Here is a 20,768-nt window from a genome sequence, read left to right as displayed (position 1 = left end):
TATATTTGTTGACAGTACCATCAGCATTCCGTTTTATTTTGAAGATCCACTTAATACCAATCACTTTTACCCCACCTGGCTAATCAACTAGAAACCAAGTCTTGTTTCTGTTGATTGAAATAATTTCTTCCCTACATGCTTGTGTCCATTTAGACGAAATCTTTGCTTCCTTGAAGCTTCTTGGTTCGTCATCAACAGACAGTAGCATTATCTCACATTCTTCCGCAGCTTGAAGAACATAATCCTCCAGGTACTGTGGCTTTTGTATCTGTCTTGTTGATTTTCGCAGTGGAATGGGTTGAGTTATTTCATCGATCTCTTCTTCTTCTTCTTCTACTTCTTCGTTATTCTCAGTGTTTTCATTATTCTCTTCTTCTTCTTGATTAACATCATTGTTTCCATTGGTATTGATGATTATGGGTCCTTCGCCTTCATCAATTACTTGACCCCATCTCATGTGAAACATTCCTGGATCCCTACTTGGTCCATCATTAGTTTGTTTCCAGTTCCAGTTTGCTTTTTCATCGAATACCACATCTCGACTCACTATCACTCTTTTCGTTGTTGGATTGAATAATCTGTAAGCTTTGGATCCAGGCTCAATTCCTAGATGCACAAGAGTCTGAGATCGATCATCCAGTTTCTTAAGAGTTGCAGAATCAACTTTTGCGTATGCTTTGCAACCAAACACTCTTAAATGATCTATGTTTGGTTTTCTCTTTCGCAAACTTTCATATGGAGTCATGTCTTTCAGAGATTTCGTAGGTATCCTGTTTATTAGGTATGTGGAGTGTCGTACAGCTTCTCCCCATAGATAATTAAGTACATGCATAGCCTTTAAAGAACTTCTTGTCATCTCCATTAGAGTCATGTTTCTCCTCTCCACCACTCTGTTTTGTTGTGGTGTATATGGTGCTGTGAGTTGCCTTTTGATTCTATTTGACTCACAGAACTTGTTGAACTCTAAGGAAGTGAACTCTCCTCCTCTATCAGTTCTAAGCATTTTGACCTCCTCTTTTAACTCTTTTTCTATCAGATTTCTGAAAGCTTTGAATCTGTCAAATGCTTCACTCTTTTCTTTCATAAGAATAGACCACATATATCTTGAGAAGTCATCTATAATAACAAATATGTATTTGTTATTTGCAAGGGTTTGTGGTGTAATAGGACCACATAAATCAGCATGAAGAAGCTCTAATGGATTTGAGGCTCTGAATGTTGTTGCTTTTGGGAAACCTTGACGAGTTTGTTTCCCAACTAAACATGATTCACAGATTTTTGCTTCATCATTTATCTGTGGTAGTCCTCGAACCATCTTGTTCTGAGACATTTCCTTTAAAGTTCTAAAGCTTATGTGTCCTAACCTTGCGTGCCACTTCCATGTCTGATCTTCCAGTCTCATATTCAGACACAATGGCCTTCCAATCATGAGACTTATCTTGTAGAGTCTATTCTGTGAGCGTGAGACTCTAACTAAAAGTCTTCCACTTGGGTCATGAACTGTTAGATAATCTTGTCGCATTCTAACATCACATCCAACTTCTGTAGCTTGTCCTAAACTTAGAATGTTGCTTTGTAAGTTTGGGATGAAGTAGATGTTTGTGACAAGATTTTGTTCTCCGGTCTTGCTCTGAAATAGAATTGATCCTTTCCCTTCAATTTCTACAGAAGATCCATCCCCAAACTTCACTTGTCCTTTGATTTTCTCATTGAGTTCAAAAAAGTAGTGTCTCTTACCAGTCATGTGATTGCTGACTCCATTATATAAATACCAGATTCCTTCTTCTCCATCCTTTGATTCGTAGTTCTTTGGTATTAGTTTCCCTTCGTTTAATAATACAACTTCGTGCATGAAAAGAGTTGTATCTGCTTCCCTTGTTTCATTTTTGTTTGCTTCTTCCATCTTTTGTATTCTTTCAGGGCGTACAGAGGAGAAGTGTTCTGGTTTATCACATCTGTAACAAATAATGTTTGATCTATCCTTCTTTTCTTTCCCTTGGTTTTGATCATCCTGACTTGTTGTTCTATCTTGTGAGTTAAACCTTCCTCCCCTTCCTCGGCCTCTGTTTCCTCTACCACCTCTTCCACGACCTCTTTCTCTTGTCGCAGAGTTTTGTTGGTAAGAGTTTGTGTACAAGAGTTTTCCTTGAGTTTCTCCATTGTTTTCTTCATCAAGGATTCTTTCTTCATATGCTTTCAATCTTCCAATTATAACTTCATAGCTAGTCTTCTTTAAATCTAAGACTTGTTCGAGAGAAGCTATGATATGAATATACTTGGTTCGTGGTAAACTATTGAGAAACTTCTTTACCAGTTTATTTTCATCAATGGATTGTCCAAGTGACACAGCTTTTGAGGCTATCTCTGATAGCTTTCCTGCAAAGCTATCAATAGTATCAGTGTCTTTCATTTTCACTCTTTCAAATTCAGATATTAAGGTTTGCAGACGGGCTTCTTTAACTCGATCAGCTACGAGATTACGTTCCTTTATTGCATCCCAAATTTTCTTTGAAGTTTCCTGTTCACCAACTTATAGAACAAGACATTCTGGTATTGCTTGAAAGAGTTATCCAATGGCAACATTGTTTTTGTCTGGGTCCAATGTACCAGGATCAATTGTTTCCCAAACTTTGTAGATTTTCATCAGTACCTTCATTCTCATGGCCCATACTGTGTAGTTTGTGGCGTTGAGGATTGGAACTTGTATTGATGGTGGCGTGAACTGTTTTGCACCCACAATGGTGGTTTCGTTTTCCATGGCTCAGAAACAAGCTCTGATACCAATTAATGGCAACTGCAAGATGAAACTTAGCTTATATAAAGACAACTCTCTTTATTGATGTTTAGAAAATCTCTCAAAACTAAACACAAGCTCTAATCTTGCTCATATGATCAACCACAACTTTGGTGATCATATATATATATAGAACTATGAATTCCTTTTCCTAGTCCTATTACCTTATTACATGTCTTTCCTTTTCTTAGAACTAGATGACTTCTAATTCCCTTAGGATTACATCAATTTCCTAATCTTGTCATAACCAGCTTGTTAGTGACTTCTATGTTGAAGTTTAACCAACATATGCCCAGGTTAGGAAATTCTAATTTGTATTGCATTAAAAATCATGATTAGTTGATGTTACCGTTGTTTGCCGTTTTAAGGAGAATTAAGAAATGCAGTCTCATTGAACTTTATTGTTTGTTTTGTTTAATTCTACGCATGTTTGTTAGGCTAACCTTTATATCTACCTACTCCTTGAGTTACTGTTATTTTGGTGGTGACTTTATGCACAAGAGGGACTCTCGGCGCTCGAAAGCATTTGAACATTGATACAGTGGATAAATTTTTGACACCGCAAAAACATCGCCAACTTCGAATAAAGTCTGTTGATAAAGTTTGTTTATCAGCCGAGTTTATGACTTAAGTTTGGTGGGAGTTTTTGTCTGATCATTTTGTTAGTCCTGGTGTGATAAAAAAAGAGCCTATAGAGAAAAGCTCAAATATTGAATAAGTTATTTGAAACTGTGTTTGGATTTGCTGAGTTTAGCTCCGTTTGCAGGTTGGAGTGAAAAGGAGACTAGGTTGGCAGTTCTGAATCATTCTTCCTCCCACTGGAAAACCCCTACTTTTGTACGTTTGGAATTACCGTGCCTGGATTCGATATTAAAGATAGACATGTTCTTAAAATCTTAAAGATAAGACGCAACGTGGATCTTTTTGTGTAATCTTAATTTTCCGGAAACCCGTAATTTGGACAAAAAAGGGTCGAGCGGTACATTTCTTACAGGCCAGTGACGTTAGGCACATACAGTTTGTCAGTAAGGTTAAGAGTAATATAGAATGACGCTTGAAGAACATTAAGAGCCAACATGATGCATAAATGTGCCCTATGACTTACTAATACAGTCCAGTGGATATTCCATCAGCCCGATCATCGAGAGCACTTACCCAAATCCAATTTATAAATTTGACTGTATGGATTCTCTAAAAGAAAATTTTCTGATCACAGTCGTTGTGATTTTAACACCGCTGAAGTAAAATTTCTAGGATGCCAAACTCTATAACTTCAAGTAGGATCAATGTAGTGTACATGCTATGGATCATTATTTGTTTGGAGAAGCGGGTGAATTAGACTTAGGAGACGATGGGAGAATTACTGCAATTTAAGTCCTGATTTGTTGTTCTTTGTGATAAAAAAAAAAAAGATCTTTGTTTTATATTCAGTAGAGTACTTTGTTGGTATTGTTTAGAACTGATCAAAAGGAGATGGACTAATCAGCCAAGCATTTTCCAATAGCGTGGAAACCAAACCATAACAACACAAAAAAAAAAATCAAAACGGTTGAGCTCGGCCGTAGGCCGGGTGATACCTAGTTGTCATTTAAAAAATAGTCCTAATATAGTAATTACTAGATTTGTGTCCGTGCTATGCACCGGACATTTTAAAAAAAAAACTTGATGTGTGTGGGGCTTTGCCCCGCCCCGTGGCTATATATTTTTTATTTGGTGTGCGTAGGGATTCTCCGCGGGGTTTGATTTAGTATGCGCGGGGCTTCAGCCCACCCCGTGGCGATGCATGATTAAGTGTGCGAGAGGCTTCGCCCCGCCCGGTGAAGATATATTTTTGATTTGGTGAGCGCAGGGCTTCTGTCCGTCCTGTATCGATGCACGATTTGGTGTGCGCGGGGCTTCGTCCCTCCCCGTGGAGATGTACTTAGATTTGGTGTGGCGGGGAAAATACTGATACGATACATTAAATACGTTGAAAATATGTGCATATTTTATTTATTTATTTTCCTTTTAACTTGGTGTTCACGGGTCTTCGTCCCGCCTCGTGGAAATGCATTTTTCATTTGGTGAGCGCGGAGCTTCCTCCCCCGTGGAGATCTAATTTTGATTTGGTGTGGCGGGGAAAAAACATTAAATATATAAGTGTAGGACATGTGCAAATTTTATTTATTTTCTCTTTTATTTTCGCAGAAAATTTGGAAAAAATAGTCCTAGTATAGTAATTACTCGATTTCCAAATTGAATTTGGACTTCCATAAAATTCCAAATACCCTGAGTCAGGTTTTCCTTTTAAGTTCGTAATTTTTAAATCAATCATATGTTGCCAAGTGTCTTCACCTAAATATTGTCATTTTATAAATTCCAAATTGAATTTGGTTTCCTTTTTTTAATCTTTTCCTATTCTTTTTAAACCAATTATATGTTGCCAAGTGTCCTCACCAAAACGCTCGTTTCACAAAACTCAAAAAGGGCCTATTTCGGTCAATAGGAAGCGAGAGTTTCCTCACCGTTTAACGTGAGAACTTTATTTGTTTAGGCCTTTAAGTCTTTAGATAGATTCATGTTCCAATCAGAAAAAATAATCCTGTTCCAGGTTGGTTTTTTATACGTCGGCTCTGGAGGTAATCTATCTTAAAAAACAAATGGTTTTTTCCCAATCCGACGACCGTGTGTGAACCTTTTTCAGCTATCGACGATTAGCATTGCTCGCAAAGTGCAAAAGACAAATCGTGGTTGGAAATGCACCCACCTAATACGCCCTCATCCAACGTCTCATGTTTATTTTATTTACTATCCTGCATTCAATTACTTACGTTACTATTCTATCCCATTGATTCCAGTTAGGCGTTAAGAAAAAAAAAGCATCCCCAAGACGTTTTGTTCGTCTCAATAAACAGAAATTTTAAGAGAAGACAGAGAAAATAAGAACCTCGCTTTAATTCTCTCAATCAAGGTTGTATATCAGGTATCTCTTTATATCTGCCATTCAATCACGTCCATTCCAATTACCAAATAACGAGTTCTCCTTCGACGTAAATTTCATCGACTGTTCCATACGTTTCAAATAAATAAATATAATCTCATTAAAAGCTACATTATTTCTAATAAAACTCTGGAGATGTTCCACACTTCCACTACATAAATCTCTCGAAAGAAGTTATTTCCCAAAGGTTCTTAGTTCTTTCTTCACCATACTTTGAAAGTTTGATTATGCACGTTTTGGATTTGCTAATTTTTCTGAGATGTTTCTTTTGATTTAGTTGTTTGGATCGATTGGTTTTGCTAAATTTTTGGATGTATTGTTGTAGATTTTTATTTGTAGAGGACATATTGAGAAAAGATCTAGCATCCAGCTCAGGTAAATCTTTAAACCAACAGTGGATTACCCATCTTTTATTGTTGTGTTTACCGGATTAAAATGACATGTAATTGTTTCTTACTGATGAAAATGTCGCGGTAGAAAATTGTTCAAAAACACTTTGATAATGAGCTCGCTTGAGTTCTCTCATGTTGAGTTTGTACCAAGAGAAAGAAGTTAATGTAATTCCTTAACCACCTTCTGCTAGCATGATTACATGATTTTTTGTTTATTGAATTCATCAAGCTTTTTCTTATGTCGATTATGTGTGTGTCTTCCTTACCCGTAGCAAACCTTTAGAAGAGATAAAGAGGACAGTGGCACTTTTTGCGTCCCAAAACTTCTCACTTTGTAATGTTAGACAAATTCTACACATATCCCAACGTAGAACTTCTCGCTCATTTGTGCTTATCAGGAATGTTGGAGAAGCAACACTATGTGTGGAAGATAATCCACATGAGATAACATTCGGTACAGAGAATTGATGTTGCTTGCTGTTGGTGGTGGATTTGTGTCATGATTGCTGAATTGCTTTGGTACCACTTTACCAAGAGTGAGGATGAGATGACCGGTTTTAAGAATTTCATGACCAGGATCCAGAATGTCATCTATTACTTCACTGGTGAGAGCAACAAGGATGTTCAAAATTTTACGTTCCTTGAGAGGCTCGGGAAGAAGGCTTATGAAGCACTTTCTGTGGAGAATGCAATTAATGAGTTCGCTGACATGTGAAGAAATTTGAAGGAAAGAAATCGGTTTCAACAACAAATTGAGGTCTCAAAATGGAAAAAAGCGAAAATGAGAAAAGAAAGAAACTTTGAAAGAGAAATTTGAGGGTTTTTCGGTGACAAGGCAAAGAAAGTTAACTGTATCTGACTTTATTGTAGATTGTTCTTGCTGTTTGAACTCACTGACTTACGCTTAGTTTGCAAAACAGAGTGGAAACCTGATTATGTTGTCAGTTAATAATTTTTTTTTCGCACATGAGACCACCGCAATAATTCTGACCATGACTTGAAATATTGTGGTTGGACTTTGGGGTTTATGGTTGACCATTATTATTTAGTAGATTCGGTACTTTTTATGAAGGAGTTTGGAGGTTTGGTCTTACCCCTTTATTTGGTCTTACTTTTGCTTTTATTCGATGTCATTGGCTAATTAGTGTAGGATATTATTATTATTTCTCTTGGGTATGGTATCCATTACACGATTCATGAGCACAGTGCAGTTGACAGTAAAATATTTGCAGAAGAATGGGTTTCCCACTCATTTAGACTGCTTCCTGTCAACATAAGTACTAATTTGTTATCTGGATTTGCAACCTGAGACCTAACAACTTACAATCGCTTTATTAGGATAAATATCGACTAGCTACTTGGCGTGTTCCACAACTCCACTAGGGATTTTAAGCGCTAAATACGATCTAAGAAAACACCATAGTTGTATTCAGAATGTGGAGAAAATCCCACTTTGCATTATAAAAAGAAATGCTCGATATCGAGCTCATGCTTTAACAATATCATTCCAGCCCCTCATAACCATATCACAGTGATTGATCAGTCGCCAAAATATCAATCTAGGGATTATTTAAATGAATTGGAGCAATTATTTTCACAAGGAGTGAACAGAACGATAACTTAGCCAAAAAAACAAATAAGGAGGTACAAGCAAGCAAATTACGCAAGACAACACATGGATGTAACATTTTTTCTACAAACTTTATTTATAGTTTATTCTAAACTGGAAGGAATCATTCTTGCAACTTTCTGATGCATTCTATGTATGCATTGCAGGGACAATCATCAAGGTAGGCTACGATTTTTTTATTTATTTTTAAATAACAAGAAAACTAATCAAAAATTCTCTGTATAAAAATAGAGTTTTTTCGAGAGCTGTGGTTAATCGGAGCTTCTGGTTAATTCTGGCCCCACCATAATTTATTTTGGTGACATTATAATTTTCGACCAATCACACAATAAAAAAATTTATCTAAAACAACTAAATATATGAAATTTCACAATATTGCCAAAAATATGGTAAGAAATTATTATGAATATATTTAATCATGATTTAAAGAGTAGTTATATTTGAAATTAAAATTCACAAATAAATCACATCAAAATAATTATTGTTCATCAAGATTTCATCAAAAAATCATACCAATATATATAAGATTATAGAAAATAACTCAATGTCCAATGTCCGATTACATTTTCTATAATTAAAAAAATTATCCAAATAACAATTCCAATTTACCAAAATTGAATAAAAAAATATGATTGTTTACAATTGGAATTTAAGATCCATATAATTATATATTGAAGGATCGATTTTTCCTATTTTGTGAATAATTTAGTCCTGTCCAACAACAAAAATACAAAATCGAGAGCATTTTAAAAGAACATTGAGAACAATTGCACCTATTTTAATTGATTATAATTACATAATAAATTAAACTAAGCTAAATGACATATTGAAATTCTAATAAAACTAAAAACGTTTTGATCAAGTTTGATAAAGCATAGATAAAATCTAAAAAACATACACGGAGATGCGGATATTTACCTGCAAATCGAAATATGCTTCCTCTGCAGTAGCAAAAAGAATTATTAATCCTGCACAGAAATACAAAATCATTAATTGAAAATCAAAATTTTGAGAGTGACCAAAAAATATTAGCAGAAAAGTCAAAATTAAATGAGTGAGTTTGATTATTATTTTCTTAATCAATATTTTTAACATATTTCATTCCAAAAAAAGAAGATGAAAAATAAATCAAACATTATTTCTATTAATGCTAAGTCGTGCAGAAGATGTTGAATGTTTTTAGACAAGAATGTTCCAGGTAAATACGGTAAAGAATATTATCTTATTGCTGTTTTTCGCCATAATGTTTCCTAAAAATATTGAGCACACTAAAAAGAGATACTTTGTAAGGTAAAATAGATGATTTTTATGGGTCAAGCTTACCAACAATAATATGGTAAGTAAATCAACCAGCCAATAATATGGAAATTCTAGAATTTTTTAGATACTGATTAATATTATTTCGGTATATTAAAAATAATTTTTATATATTGATGAATATTATTTCCGTTTATTAAAAATAAATTAGTATAATTTCCTAAACAAAGTTTTTCTTCTCAATTTATGGGCTGGTTTCACTCTATAAAAAGCATTCCAGCAGAGTCCAACCCCATTGTTCGATGATGCTTCTATCTTTTGATGGCGGCTTTGATGTTTTTTCTTTTTTTCGATTTATGATTTCATTGTAGGATCTAATCAGCTCTGTTTGTTTTGCAAAAATGCCTCATATTTTTGATTTATGATTTTGTTGTCGGATCTGATTAGCTTTGTGGTTGTTTTGCAGAAATACCTCATATCTCAAGAGCCAAACAAAATCCAAGGTGGTGATATTTATTCTCCTTCGTAGTGATGACCTAGGTAAACATCAGAACTCCGGTTTTTGTAACAAAACTTCAGTTAATACATTTACATGGACGTGTGTGTATTTGTTCTATATATGCATAAATAGTTAATTACTCGATAATGATGGTCGGTTGGGTTCGTTGTGCTATGTGAACTCAAAACGATTGAATGTTTGAAGTTGCCGTCATTCATACTCTATCTCATTGGCAGACGATTTTGTATTTCAAGTTGCTAATGACACTGTGAGATTTGAGAAGAAAAGAAACACCAACGAAATGATATGAAACTGTAAGCAGAATCACCAAGAAACACTCAAACACCTTCAAAACTATAGAAAAAATTGAGAAAATGAATAGATTTGAACACACTGTTGTTGTTATATGCAGGATCGATGAAGCATTAGCTAAAAAATCCCAACCTATCTGCATTTTGTTAATGGTGATTGAATATTAATGGGAAAACAATGATTTTACACAGACAGTTTCAGTACAAAAAATAGTTGTAGTAATTGCAGTATTTAAAGTTACTACAACAGGTATCCATCACCACTTCCTTGCTCAACCTTCACTGCATGATTCAGTTATTGTAGCTCTGTCTTTAGGTGCAGGATATTGGATGCACTAGTATCAGTTAAAAGCAACAACCAATTATCTGTTTGTCACTTTGTTGTGGGTTGTGTACGTGGCCGTACTGTGATGCTAATGCAAGGTATATTTTAAATTTTCTTTTTACGTTTTTGATTCTAGTTATTGAATGCTGGAATAGTCAGTTTTATCTTGCATTGATAATTCCAACAAAGAACAAGGGTATATAGAGTATTTGAAATTCTTTTGTTTTAGAGGTTCAAAAAGATTGAAGTTCGGCAGGTCTGAGATTCCTTTATGTTACACAGTTTCATATGGTAGAAATTTTAAGTACTTAATGTTTCATTATGTCAAATACTTACACCATCGATCGGGAGGTTATATGCGCATGAGCTCCAATGATGCATATGCTTATGATTAAGGTTTTTTTGTGATGGAACATGACAATAACCATGTCCAATTTAGTGCTGCAAAACTTTCTAGCTGCAAAACTTTCTGTAGATGGTAATTTATATCCAAGGTAATTTTTCCCACATGCCATATTCATGGTTACATATTTAAGTTTCCAAATTTATAGTTCTCTAGCATAGGATACAAGTATTTAACCATGTTTGTAGTGTACGATTTTTTCTGTTGTTGATTATCTTTGGTAGGTGTGTTTGTTTACAGTGAACATTAAGAAGAAAACGAGGAAAGTAATGTTGACACGGACGAGTTTGGCCACAAAATCATTGTGTGAAGAGATAACCCAGAAATAGTTGATCCCTCTAATTAAATTTCGATTTTGTCCAGGGACCTAACTAATCATTGAAACGATACATTAATTCCTCAATTTTCCTGTACCGAGTGTTTATTAACTTACTCTATCTATGTAAATTATGTTCACTACTTACTTGACAGCCTATGCCAAATGCATCCTTTTCATTTTAAACAACACAGTACTATTCTTTATTAAGAATTAAGCTGGGCAGAAGGTGTGAACATGCCGTTTTTTTTTCTTTCTTTTTTTGAAACATAAATGTTGATTATTGTCCTAAAGTTTTGTGGGTATAAATCAGATTTGGCTTGAACTTGAGACTACGAAAGATCTATTGCCAACATGCGGTATGTTTGATGCACATTCTATTTGATTAATTAGACCCCTTCGGTCTCAGCCAGGAAAATCTATTTTGAATTAAGAGATAGGAAATTCATGTGTCTAATTAAGTTTGGAGACGTCGACCAAAAAGATTATTATGTATGAGTTAAGAAAATAAGTCTAATCTCAGCCCGTGCAACGCATGGACGAGACGCCAGCTGATTAATTTGAATCTTTGGGTAAGTGGTTTATAAGTAATATGATTTTTGACTTGGGTTGAATTGTGATTTTTTCCAATTAGAAGACATTTCAATATGATTTCAGAATGAATACATGTTCCACAAGTGCCATTTATACAGACGAAATGAATTTAATAACTGAATATGTGTTTGCACAACAATTATGTTGAGCTCATTTCTCATTTTACTATTCTTAACCTTCATGGCTTATATACTTAGACTTAGTTGATTATACCTTTGGAGAAGATTTTAGATTTCCTTTTCTTCATTGATTTTTTTTTCTTCCGAATATATACAGACATTAAGTTTTTTTAGTTTATATAATTTGCTATCGATTTTGAAATACTCAAGATTTTTGTGTCAACATTAACTAACAATTATTAACTAACTTAACTAACAATATCGATTTTATAGGAATTTTGATCAACAAAAGACATGAAAAGTGCATCACCAATAATATGAGAAACATACACCCCATTAAAGTTGGATTGGATTTTAGAGTGAAGAATGGATTACTCCATGTACGCCAAGGGAAGATCATAAGATCAATGAAAACATTTATATTGCTTTTTGTAATGCTTTACTTACGACGTCAACTAAATGGATAAGTTCCTTAAGATATTTTGCCTTTTCTAAAGGAAAATACAAACATAAAATAAAAAGAAGTCTACGAAGCGTGGGAAAAAAAGTGGAGATCAGTGCTTTGGATTACTCTGTAAAAGATGCCACTAGTGAAAGTGAAGAAAACTAGTGGAAAAAAAAAAAAGAAAACCAGTGAAAGTGAAGAAACATCTTATACTTTAAAGTGGGCTAAGATCTGAAACCAGTAATACATAAGTGGAGCAATTAGTAAGAAATTAAACATCTAAAAGAGATTTAAAGAAAAATGATCCATGATTGATATAAAGGCAAGAATATACAGAAGACAAGAAAAAGCATGAACTCCAAAAATTTAGAATATATCAAAACTTAGAAAAAAAAATTTTATACACCTTGAGCAAGTACTGCACTTTCCAAATACTGTACTGCACTCTCACAACTTCTTAATTTTATTTTTTTATTTATGTTCTGTCAATTACCCTTTGTTATATTTTGCACATTGAAGATTTTTTTGATTTTTTTGGTTATAAAGTTTTTTAATATATTTGCTTTTTCAATGAAATTAATTATGGAAAAAGGATCCAATATTTCATAAGCAAAAAATAGACCCGTGCATAGAAAAAGTAAGGTTTGGTCTTTTTTGTGATGTTTTTTTTTCTTTTTTCGATAGGGCTTTGCTTTTTAATTTCTCAGTTTTTTAGCATTATATCGGTTAACAGTGCTTTTTGATCCGCAAATGTTGTTATACCTATTCTTGCTACATTGATGTAGATGAACACATGGGATATATATTGATAAGGTGATCACATTTAAATTTTTTTATTGTCTATTAATATTTTCTTTTGTGGCATTTGTGTTTTGTAATTGTAATATTTGTTTTTATTCGTAAGATTGGATATTTTAAATTTGATTAACAGCTTCGATAACCAGGTTTGGATATTAGTATCGGTTATTCAGAAATTGATATCCTATTTTTTGTCGTTTTCTTTTTTTTATTTATATAAAATTGTGATCACTGGTTGCGCGATCAGGATATCAGTTATTTAGAAACTAAAGATAATTGTTAAAAACCAAGTTTTGTTAAAAGAAATGAAAAATACAAAATTTATACGGAAATACTTTTTTGATTTTTAAAATCGGAAATAGTAACAAAAAAATAAAGAAAACTTTATACGTAAATATTCTTTTGATTCGTACCTGAATTTTTGAAAAGAAATAAAAAAAAATTGTGCGAAAATATTTTTCCATATTATTTTATATGAAAGAATCCCGACCTTTTTTAATTAGTGAAAGGAAAATTTTTCTTAACGAATCTTTTTCTTCCCAACGTGAATATTTTTTTCGGAATTCTTTTCATGTTCATATTACGTGAATAATTATTTTTTAATTATAGTTTGAAGGAATTTTGTAATGTAAACGTATGCATATACCATATAGTTTTGAGAAAAAAATCTAACGTTCTTAAGTTATCGTGCATACTGACAATTCCTATTAAATCTATTTAGAGAAGCAAATGTAGATACTTTCGTTCTAATTAAAGACGAAATCCTATTTTGATTATCGATGGCCATGACTTTCATTTTAATACCTAATGTCAAATTTAGGTGACATTAATATGGTATCTCAAACAATATATATTTTTAGGATTTTTCTTAATAATTAAATCTCAGGGTTCTATATAAAGACTATAAGACTATTAGACTTGAGCATTGCTCCATATTTTCATCGTTTGTGTGATTAGTTTTCTCTGGTAATCATATTTTTAGCTTTCTTATTTGTTTTCTTTCATCATTTAAAATCTATTCTTATATCCAGTTTTGTTTTTGTTATTGTAATGTATAGGTTTTCTGTTCGGACTGCAGTCGAGAGTGCAGGTCCTAATTTCGTTTCTAATGGAGAAGCATATAGGTAAAACTATTTTTGTATGGTTATTTTTTTATTCTTTCCTGATCGAATTAATGATTAATCACAATCCAAGTATTTTTGGTAACTTTCTTAATTTTTCAACGTAGTTTCTCTCTTGCCACTTTCTATATCTCTTTATCTTATCATCATAACGATTCAGCTTAAGGATTAATGGGTAGTATCGGGTTGAGATTATAGACGATCAGTGACCTTTCCCTAAAATGGATTTTTTTTTATAAAATCTAACTCACACGATGAAGGTAAATTAGTTTGTTCTGCCCGACTTCTACTTATACGACGATTTCGTCCTTTTGGTTTATTGATTTTACAATAGAATGATACCTAATGGTCTCTTCTTTTCATTTGCAGATCGTAGTAACCTAGCTACCAAGGTGATTAAAATGAGCATATCTGTGTAACTATAGCTTACGGTACACTATATTAATGATTTATAGGCTTTGGTGTTAGAAGTGCGATCAAAATTGATTATTTTGTCCAACTAAAATATAGTATTAATATGGCTTCGGGTTTGTGCTTTTGGCTCTCACCTTTTTCATTTTATGCATTTTATTATCTCCTTTCTTTGATAAGTGTAATACGGTGACCAAAAAAATTAAATAAAAAAAATAATTTAAAGACCATCCTCCATGGAGGAACTTAAAAGCATCTCCAATGCTAGAGGGAGGTCATCTCATGTGGAGGTCGTATTAACACCAGTTTGTTGTGAGTCATTCCAAAATGGTTAAATAAATTAAAGTAAGACTCTTTCACCTAAATTTTATCTCCAATGCTCTAGGTCTTGCTACCCTAATAATATTTTTTAATTAAGAAATCTTAGTTTTGGGATTAAGAATTAATGATGTGTCAATTGACCTTGGGTCATAAAGAAGGTGAAGATATGATTTTTTTCTTTACCCCTTCCTATAAGATGGCATCCATGTCATAATGTTTCATTAACTTTATCTGTTAAAAATATAAGTTTTGCATTATCCTTTGAAATTTAAATCGACTTATTTTTAGTTTATGCATGGATAACTATTTCTTACATGGGAGTAACCTAAACCGCCCGAGATATTATCTTCTTACACCAACTCAAATATTGGTTATTTACTTATTCTATATATGCAAGAAACAGACCCATGCATCACACGGGTGACAAACTAGTAGTACTAAAGCAAAGCCATGAACCCAAATGAGCTTAATTGAAGCAAGAGTAGATCCCCAAATGAAACTAGAAATAATTCAAAAAGATATTTTTGGAAAGAGTTGTGTTTTATGTACAAAATGTGTTTTGTTGGCTCACCATATTTTATGGTTTTTTAATGCCTCATAGCTATCGGTTGTGTCAGCTCAAATTGGCAATTTGCCATGCAAGACCTCTTGCCGGTGATTTTGGTGGAGGCTTGACTTTTTATGATAAATTTTTATGTTTGCAGGCTAATTTGTTGAGTAGAATAAAGTTTTATTAATGTGTTGTCCAAATGAACAAATATTCATTTATGCCCTTTAATTATTTATCACTTCTAAGCTATGTCCGTGTGATGCTCACCCAAACCACATGTCATCCCTGCTCTTCAAAACTGTTCAAAGTGTCTATCCTACTTTTTGATCACCGTAAGGGAAAATTAATAAGGCTGATAATGGCAGTATACAGATGACAGTATTGGTAATGTGAGTTTTGATTTTTTTAAGAATACGCTCATCTAAGCAAGCATCATATGCCAACAACAACAACAAAATGTAGGTGTGTTATCCATACACAACACTAGAGAAAAAAGGGAAAAAAAGTTTATCGATCACTTATTACTAACCACCAACAAAAACCCGGGTGAGTGTTAATTTGTTTGGTTCACCAATCTTAATTACTTATGAAATATTTATACAACAAATATCTCAAAATTACACAGTCGAGTCATTTTTCTCAAGGGAGACTTGCAAATTTTAGGAACCTCATCATTGGTCCCTGAAATTAGGTTTCCAGTTTGTTTGTGTAAGTAGTTTGAATTTCACGTCTCCTGTTTCTTTTTGTCCAATTTATTACTTATATTCAAGTGATGGAATCTATGTTATCGATGCATTTTCTTGAACATCAGAAGAAAGTACTATGCGGACACCAATTTGATCGTTGCTTCTCAACCCTTAAAGCACCGTCTTTTCTTTCCATTCACATGGTGATTAAAGTAGACATGTTGCCACCAGATACAGATCGCCAGCATTTCGTTCTTGAGGTGTGCATATTTATATGAGACGCTTTAGAAGTCTAACGAAAACCTATAACGCTACCACAACATTTTTCCTCAAACAAGTGAGTTGAGTGGTTTTTTCTTTTCTTAGGATATATTAAGTTTTTTTGGGAAAACTGACTGTTGTTGGTTTTAAAGAGTTGAAGATTTTAGGCTTACATATGTCACAAAGTTTAAACAGTAATTGATGAATAGTCGCTGGATTTAACTAGCACACTTACAAATTGTCAAAACTTACACTTTCTGTCCCGTTGTAGGGAATGTACATGTTCGTATGAGTTTGAGTATAACACCATTGTAGCCAGAGTCAACTGAACTGAAAATAGGTTAAATATCTTGAATCCGTCTTACTAACCGAAAAAAACTTAGAATAATCACCACAATATGCACAATAGGTTATCATTTACTAGTATATAACCTATATAAATACCGTCCTATAACATAATAAAAGAGTTATCAGAAACACACGTAAGTTTCCTTTGGAATCTTAAAAAACCTCTCTTTGATCATCTGATTTTAATTTCTTAGATTTCTTTGAATGGGTAAACATTCATGCACTGCTTTTGGTTACAGTCCTTTGGAGTAAGCGTCGTGATCTATTTACAAAAAAATAAATAAAGCAAAGGTTTGCGTTCAAGCAATTGAGCAGAGTCCTATCCCGTTAATGTCATCACCAGCACGCTTACTAGAGCACTTCCAGCAAAGGATTGTGGCGCACCTCTTCTTTCAGAAGTCGATGAATGTGTTCAAGCAATTAAGGAGGGTCCTACTACTCCTATCCCCGATCTCCCTTTTGATATCATGAGCAACATACTCGGTAGACTTCCAGCAAAGTGCATCTTCCAGCTGTGGCAAACTAATTCAAAGGACCTACTATACGGTTTAACCAAGGATCCCTACTTTATGCGTACACATCTAGAGCGGGGCCGGGCTACTCCGACCATTGTAGTGCAATCTCATACGGCGCTCGTAATTGACATCAAGCTTTTTCTTTTTGATGGTAAAGCTGAGAACGTTGAGGCTAAAAGGTTGGACCTTAGTTCATATAATGCATATTGCGAAGGGAAACCAATTATTCTCTGGGATTCATATGATGGGTTTCTTTTATTCAGAGTGAAACATGGTCCAGCGCATTTCTGTATTTGGAATCCGATTACAAAAGAACGACTTATTCTTACTTCCCCGAATACTTTTTTTTATGTATGTGGATTTTACTTCCATCCACGTAACAAGGAGTACGAAGTGGTTTGTGTAAGTTGCGACGGCGCAAGGGTTAACTTTCAGATTCTTGGTTTACGAACTAAGCATAAAAGAAATGTTGGTAGCTGCTCTCATCCTCCAAGTAGAGAAAGACCGCCCGTGTTTATTAATGGGACTTTATACTGGATAGTTGACCGTTACTTGTATTTGTTGTTGAATAAAGTTCAGCTTAGTCTATTAGACTCGATATTGTCATTCAATATGGAAACCGAGGAGTTTCGCACCATAGAAGCAGTTACGCGACCTAACAATTCTCCATTGTATAGAAGATACCATGACTATCAGTTTTATCTTTTTGAGGTGGAAGGCGAATTGAGCCTCTTCGATCCTTCATCAAAAACAGATGTGGTCGTATGGATGTTGAACTATGATACCAAATGTTGGGTCAAAAAGCACTCAGTGAGGTCTCCCGACTACAACCACCATTGGAATTTCTACTCATACTTTGACGAAATTGAATACATCAAGATGAAGGAGAACTCATAGCATATCATTCCTGGGATAGATATAAGCAACCATATATTTACAATCTAGGTTTAGGTACTTGGAAGTGTTTTGATAGGAAAGGAATTGAAGGTGATAGATTTACAACAAGAATTCATACTCATAGTATTATCTCTTTGGATGCTGCAGATTCGGTTATACCACTAGACTGGTAGTGTACAACATAATTTCTGATCAATAAACAACAGTAGTTATTCTTTGTACCATCACTAGTAAAAGAGCTATTTTGCGTTTGGGTCAGTAAAGTTTGATACGGTCGAGGATTTTGAATTAACTTCTCAGTTTATATGTTGTTCACAATTGGTCTTCTAGACCTGCTGGATTGTATACTAGATACCTGTTAGAAAAAAATTGTGGGAATGTTATGAATACAACAAACAGATGAACTAATTTATCTACTTGATATCGACCGTCGTGGAATTTCTACTTAGAACAGTACCTTTCCTTGGCTCATTGGTGGCTGATACTCTTGCCATTTTTGTGTGCTTCTCACACACCTATTGTATGAATCTACACCTTAAAAATAACCTGTCCTAAATTTCCCCAGTAAAAACAAGTATACTTACAAATGCAAACTAAAGATATTCCCTTGTAGAAACAAGTGAATAACAAACTACAGATATGTTCACATTCTGTTTGATGCTAAGGAGTATTCAAGAGAAATACAAACTGTTCTAAGCATAAGTTTTCCTGGTCGTATAATAGAGAGAAATAAGATTAAAAAAAAAAAAAACTTACCACTTAAAGCTATCCCGCATTTGCAGATCATTCTTCAGTGTTTGTCTTTTATCGGCACAAAGAATGAACCACACGCCACAAATTGTGCTTCAAATAAGGTAGGATATTCATCATTTCGTATAATCATCATTTCATAAGACCAAAATCATACTTGTATCTAATTCCCAACCGAAGAACTTTCACTGCTATGTTTATCATGTATGAATTTAGCTGACTTCGCAGCAGAATCTCCTCTCTTCACAATACTCTCAAGAACTTCAACTTTCGCCGACAGGAATCTGACATTAGAGTTGTTTGATTGCACCAACTTATCAGCAGTCTCCAACGCAGAACATAACTGACATAACGGCGCAAAAGCATTACATGAGTCATTGCAATGAGCCAGGTTCATAGAGTACTGTAATCTAATTAACTTTAAACAACTTTCTTCAGTGTCAGTCAGGAATTACTAACGCAAATGTCAATTCCGGGATAAATATCAGGCTAGAACGAAAATCGGATACTCTGGTGAGTAAAGGGCATTTACATCTTACTCCAATATACGAGGAACACAACAGAGATTATACAAGATATGAGATTGTTCTTCCCAACCAAATTCAAATACAAATATAATTTGAGCCGAGATTTTGCATCACCTTAAGAGTCAAAGCTGTCCATGAGTGGTCAGTCCCATCCAATGCTTGACTCAACTGGCTATAGTTTTCCTGGTATGCAAACCAAATAACATAGATTCAAATGTATACAGATTTATGAGACAAAGAAATCAAAATCAAGTTTTAGGGTTTGACCAGAAAATGACGAAGAAAATTGAAATAAAGAAAGGGGTTTAAAAATTCAATTACCTGAAACAATTGGGGTAGTTTTGATGGGGGGGAGAAGAGAATCTGTAGGAAGTGAGGGCGTGGATGATAAGGAAGAAGAAGAGGTTTCATTGTGATCCCCAATTTCCGAAGCTTCACTTACATCACTCAGTAGATCTCCAATGCATAGTAATGGTCCTCCAACACCTCTCATATTTATATCTCTATATTTACTGGATTTCTCTTGATCTACTGATATATGCAGCAGCAGCCGAGTTATTAAAGATTTAAAGCGCATTGCAACCTTTTTGTTACTATTATAAAGAAAAGAGTTTCAGACTTCTGTAGTCCCGTCTTCTACGGTCTGGAGTCTCTGGAAACTCTTTACTTTCTTTCTTTTTCTTTTTCGTTTTCTTTTTCCAACTGAGGTTGCCTAGGAATTCCACGGTTGTAACTTGTAAGACTAACCGTGGTCTTCTAATCTAGCAGCTAGATTGGTTATCCACGTCAGCTAAGGTAACCTCCTAAGTCTTATGGTATTGCTAATCTAGCAGCTAGATTAGCAGTCCACGTCATCTGGGACCATTGTACATCGCTGTTCGGTTCAGCGTTTTAAATTCCAGTCGTCAGATCAATTTTGTGATTTTTGAGATCCGTGTGATTTTTGCTATTTTTGTGAGCGCTGAACCATTCAGCGTTGGGACCACTTTTTGAGCGCTGAATCATTAAGCGTTTCAATCTCGTTGCTAGTTGAACCGCGAGAACTTGTTAGGAGAGAGAAGTACACAGAAGTAGTGTTAACTTTTTTTCCCACATTTTTTTCTTGATTTGCAACACTTTTTGGCCAATCTAGCCCATAGGGGTTAGCCTAATGATAGCGATACTCCGCAAGTCGTGGAACAAGCTTCTATGGCTGGTATCGATTTCTACCGAAACGGCCAACCCGCCGAAGGGATTCTCGAGGAAAGGAGGAGGTGGTATGGGGCTGGGCATCTATCATTGGATTAAGTAATGAGCAAGTGGGGGCTGTGTCACTTGTCTTACAAATTCCGTCGGGTTTTCCTCGATAAATTTAGTACTCCCTCCGTTCCTAATTAATAGGCTGGTTTTGTTTTTAGAGAAAAATAAAGAAATTAAGAGAACTAATCATTGAAAGTGGTCCTCATGACACTTGTCAATAAAAGAAGTGAAGTGAAATGGTCCCCATGACACTTGTCAGTAAAAGAAGTAAAGTGAAAT

The 20,768-nt window shown here is 34.4% G+C and overlaps 1 protein-coding gene across 2 annotated transcripts; it reads right to left on the bottom strand.

Moving 5' to 3' along the window:
* Positions 1-18,076: 18,076 nt before the first annotated feature.
* LOC113304495 lies at positions 18,077-19,916 on the bottom strand. Of its 2 annotated transcripts, XR_003338224.1 has the most exons (4): positions 19,572-19,916; positions 19,365-19,433; positions 18,730-19,066; positions 18,077-18,328 (listed from the first exon to the last, which is right to left on the bottom strand). XR_003338224.1 is itself a non-coding variant. In XM_026553624.1 (3 exons), the coding sequence occupies exons 1-3, from the start codon at positions 19,659-19,661 to the stop codon at positions 18,887-18,889; spliced, it is 339 nt and encodes a 112-aa protein (XP_026409409.1). In that variant the 5' UTR covers positions 19,662-19,916; the 3' UTR covers positions 18,509-18,886. The 2 variants fall into 2 exon arrangements, 1 of the variants encoding a protein (XP_026409409.1); XM_026553624.1 differs by lacking the exon at positions 18,077-18,328 and having other exon boundaries at positions 18,509-19,066.
* Positions 19,917-20,768: the final 852 nt, after the last annotated feature.

Source organism: Papaver somniferum, chromosome 8 (assembly GCF_003573695.1).
Source record: "Papaver somniferum cultivar HN1 chromosome 8, ASM357369v1, whole genome shotgun sequence".
Taxonomy (NCBI): domain Eukaryota; kingdom Viridiplantae; phylum Streptophyta; class Magnoliopsida; order Ranunculales; family Papaveraceae; genus Papaver; species Papaver somniferum.
This window is presented reverse-complemented; position numbering and strand designations above follow the sequence as displayed.

Bases quoted from the DNA above. Each gene is read 5' to 3' on its own strand.
- LOC113304495 (XM_026553624.1), bottom strand. From the start codon at position 19,661: ATGAAACCTCTTCTTCTTCCTTATCATCCACGCCCTCACTTCCTACAG. The intron at 19,434-19,571 runs GTAATTGAATTT...TTTGCATACCAG, and splicing joins AACTACCCCAATTGTTTCAG to GAAAACTATAGCCAGTTGAG. The intron at 19,067-19,364 runs GTGATGCAAAAT...CCGTTATGTCAG, and splicing joins GGACAGCTTTGACTCTTAAG to TTATGTTCTGCGTTGGAGAC.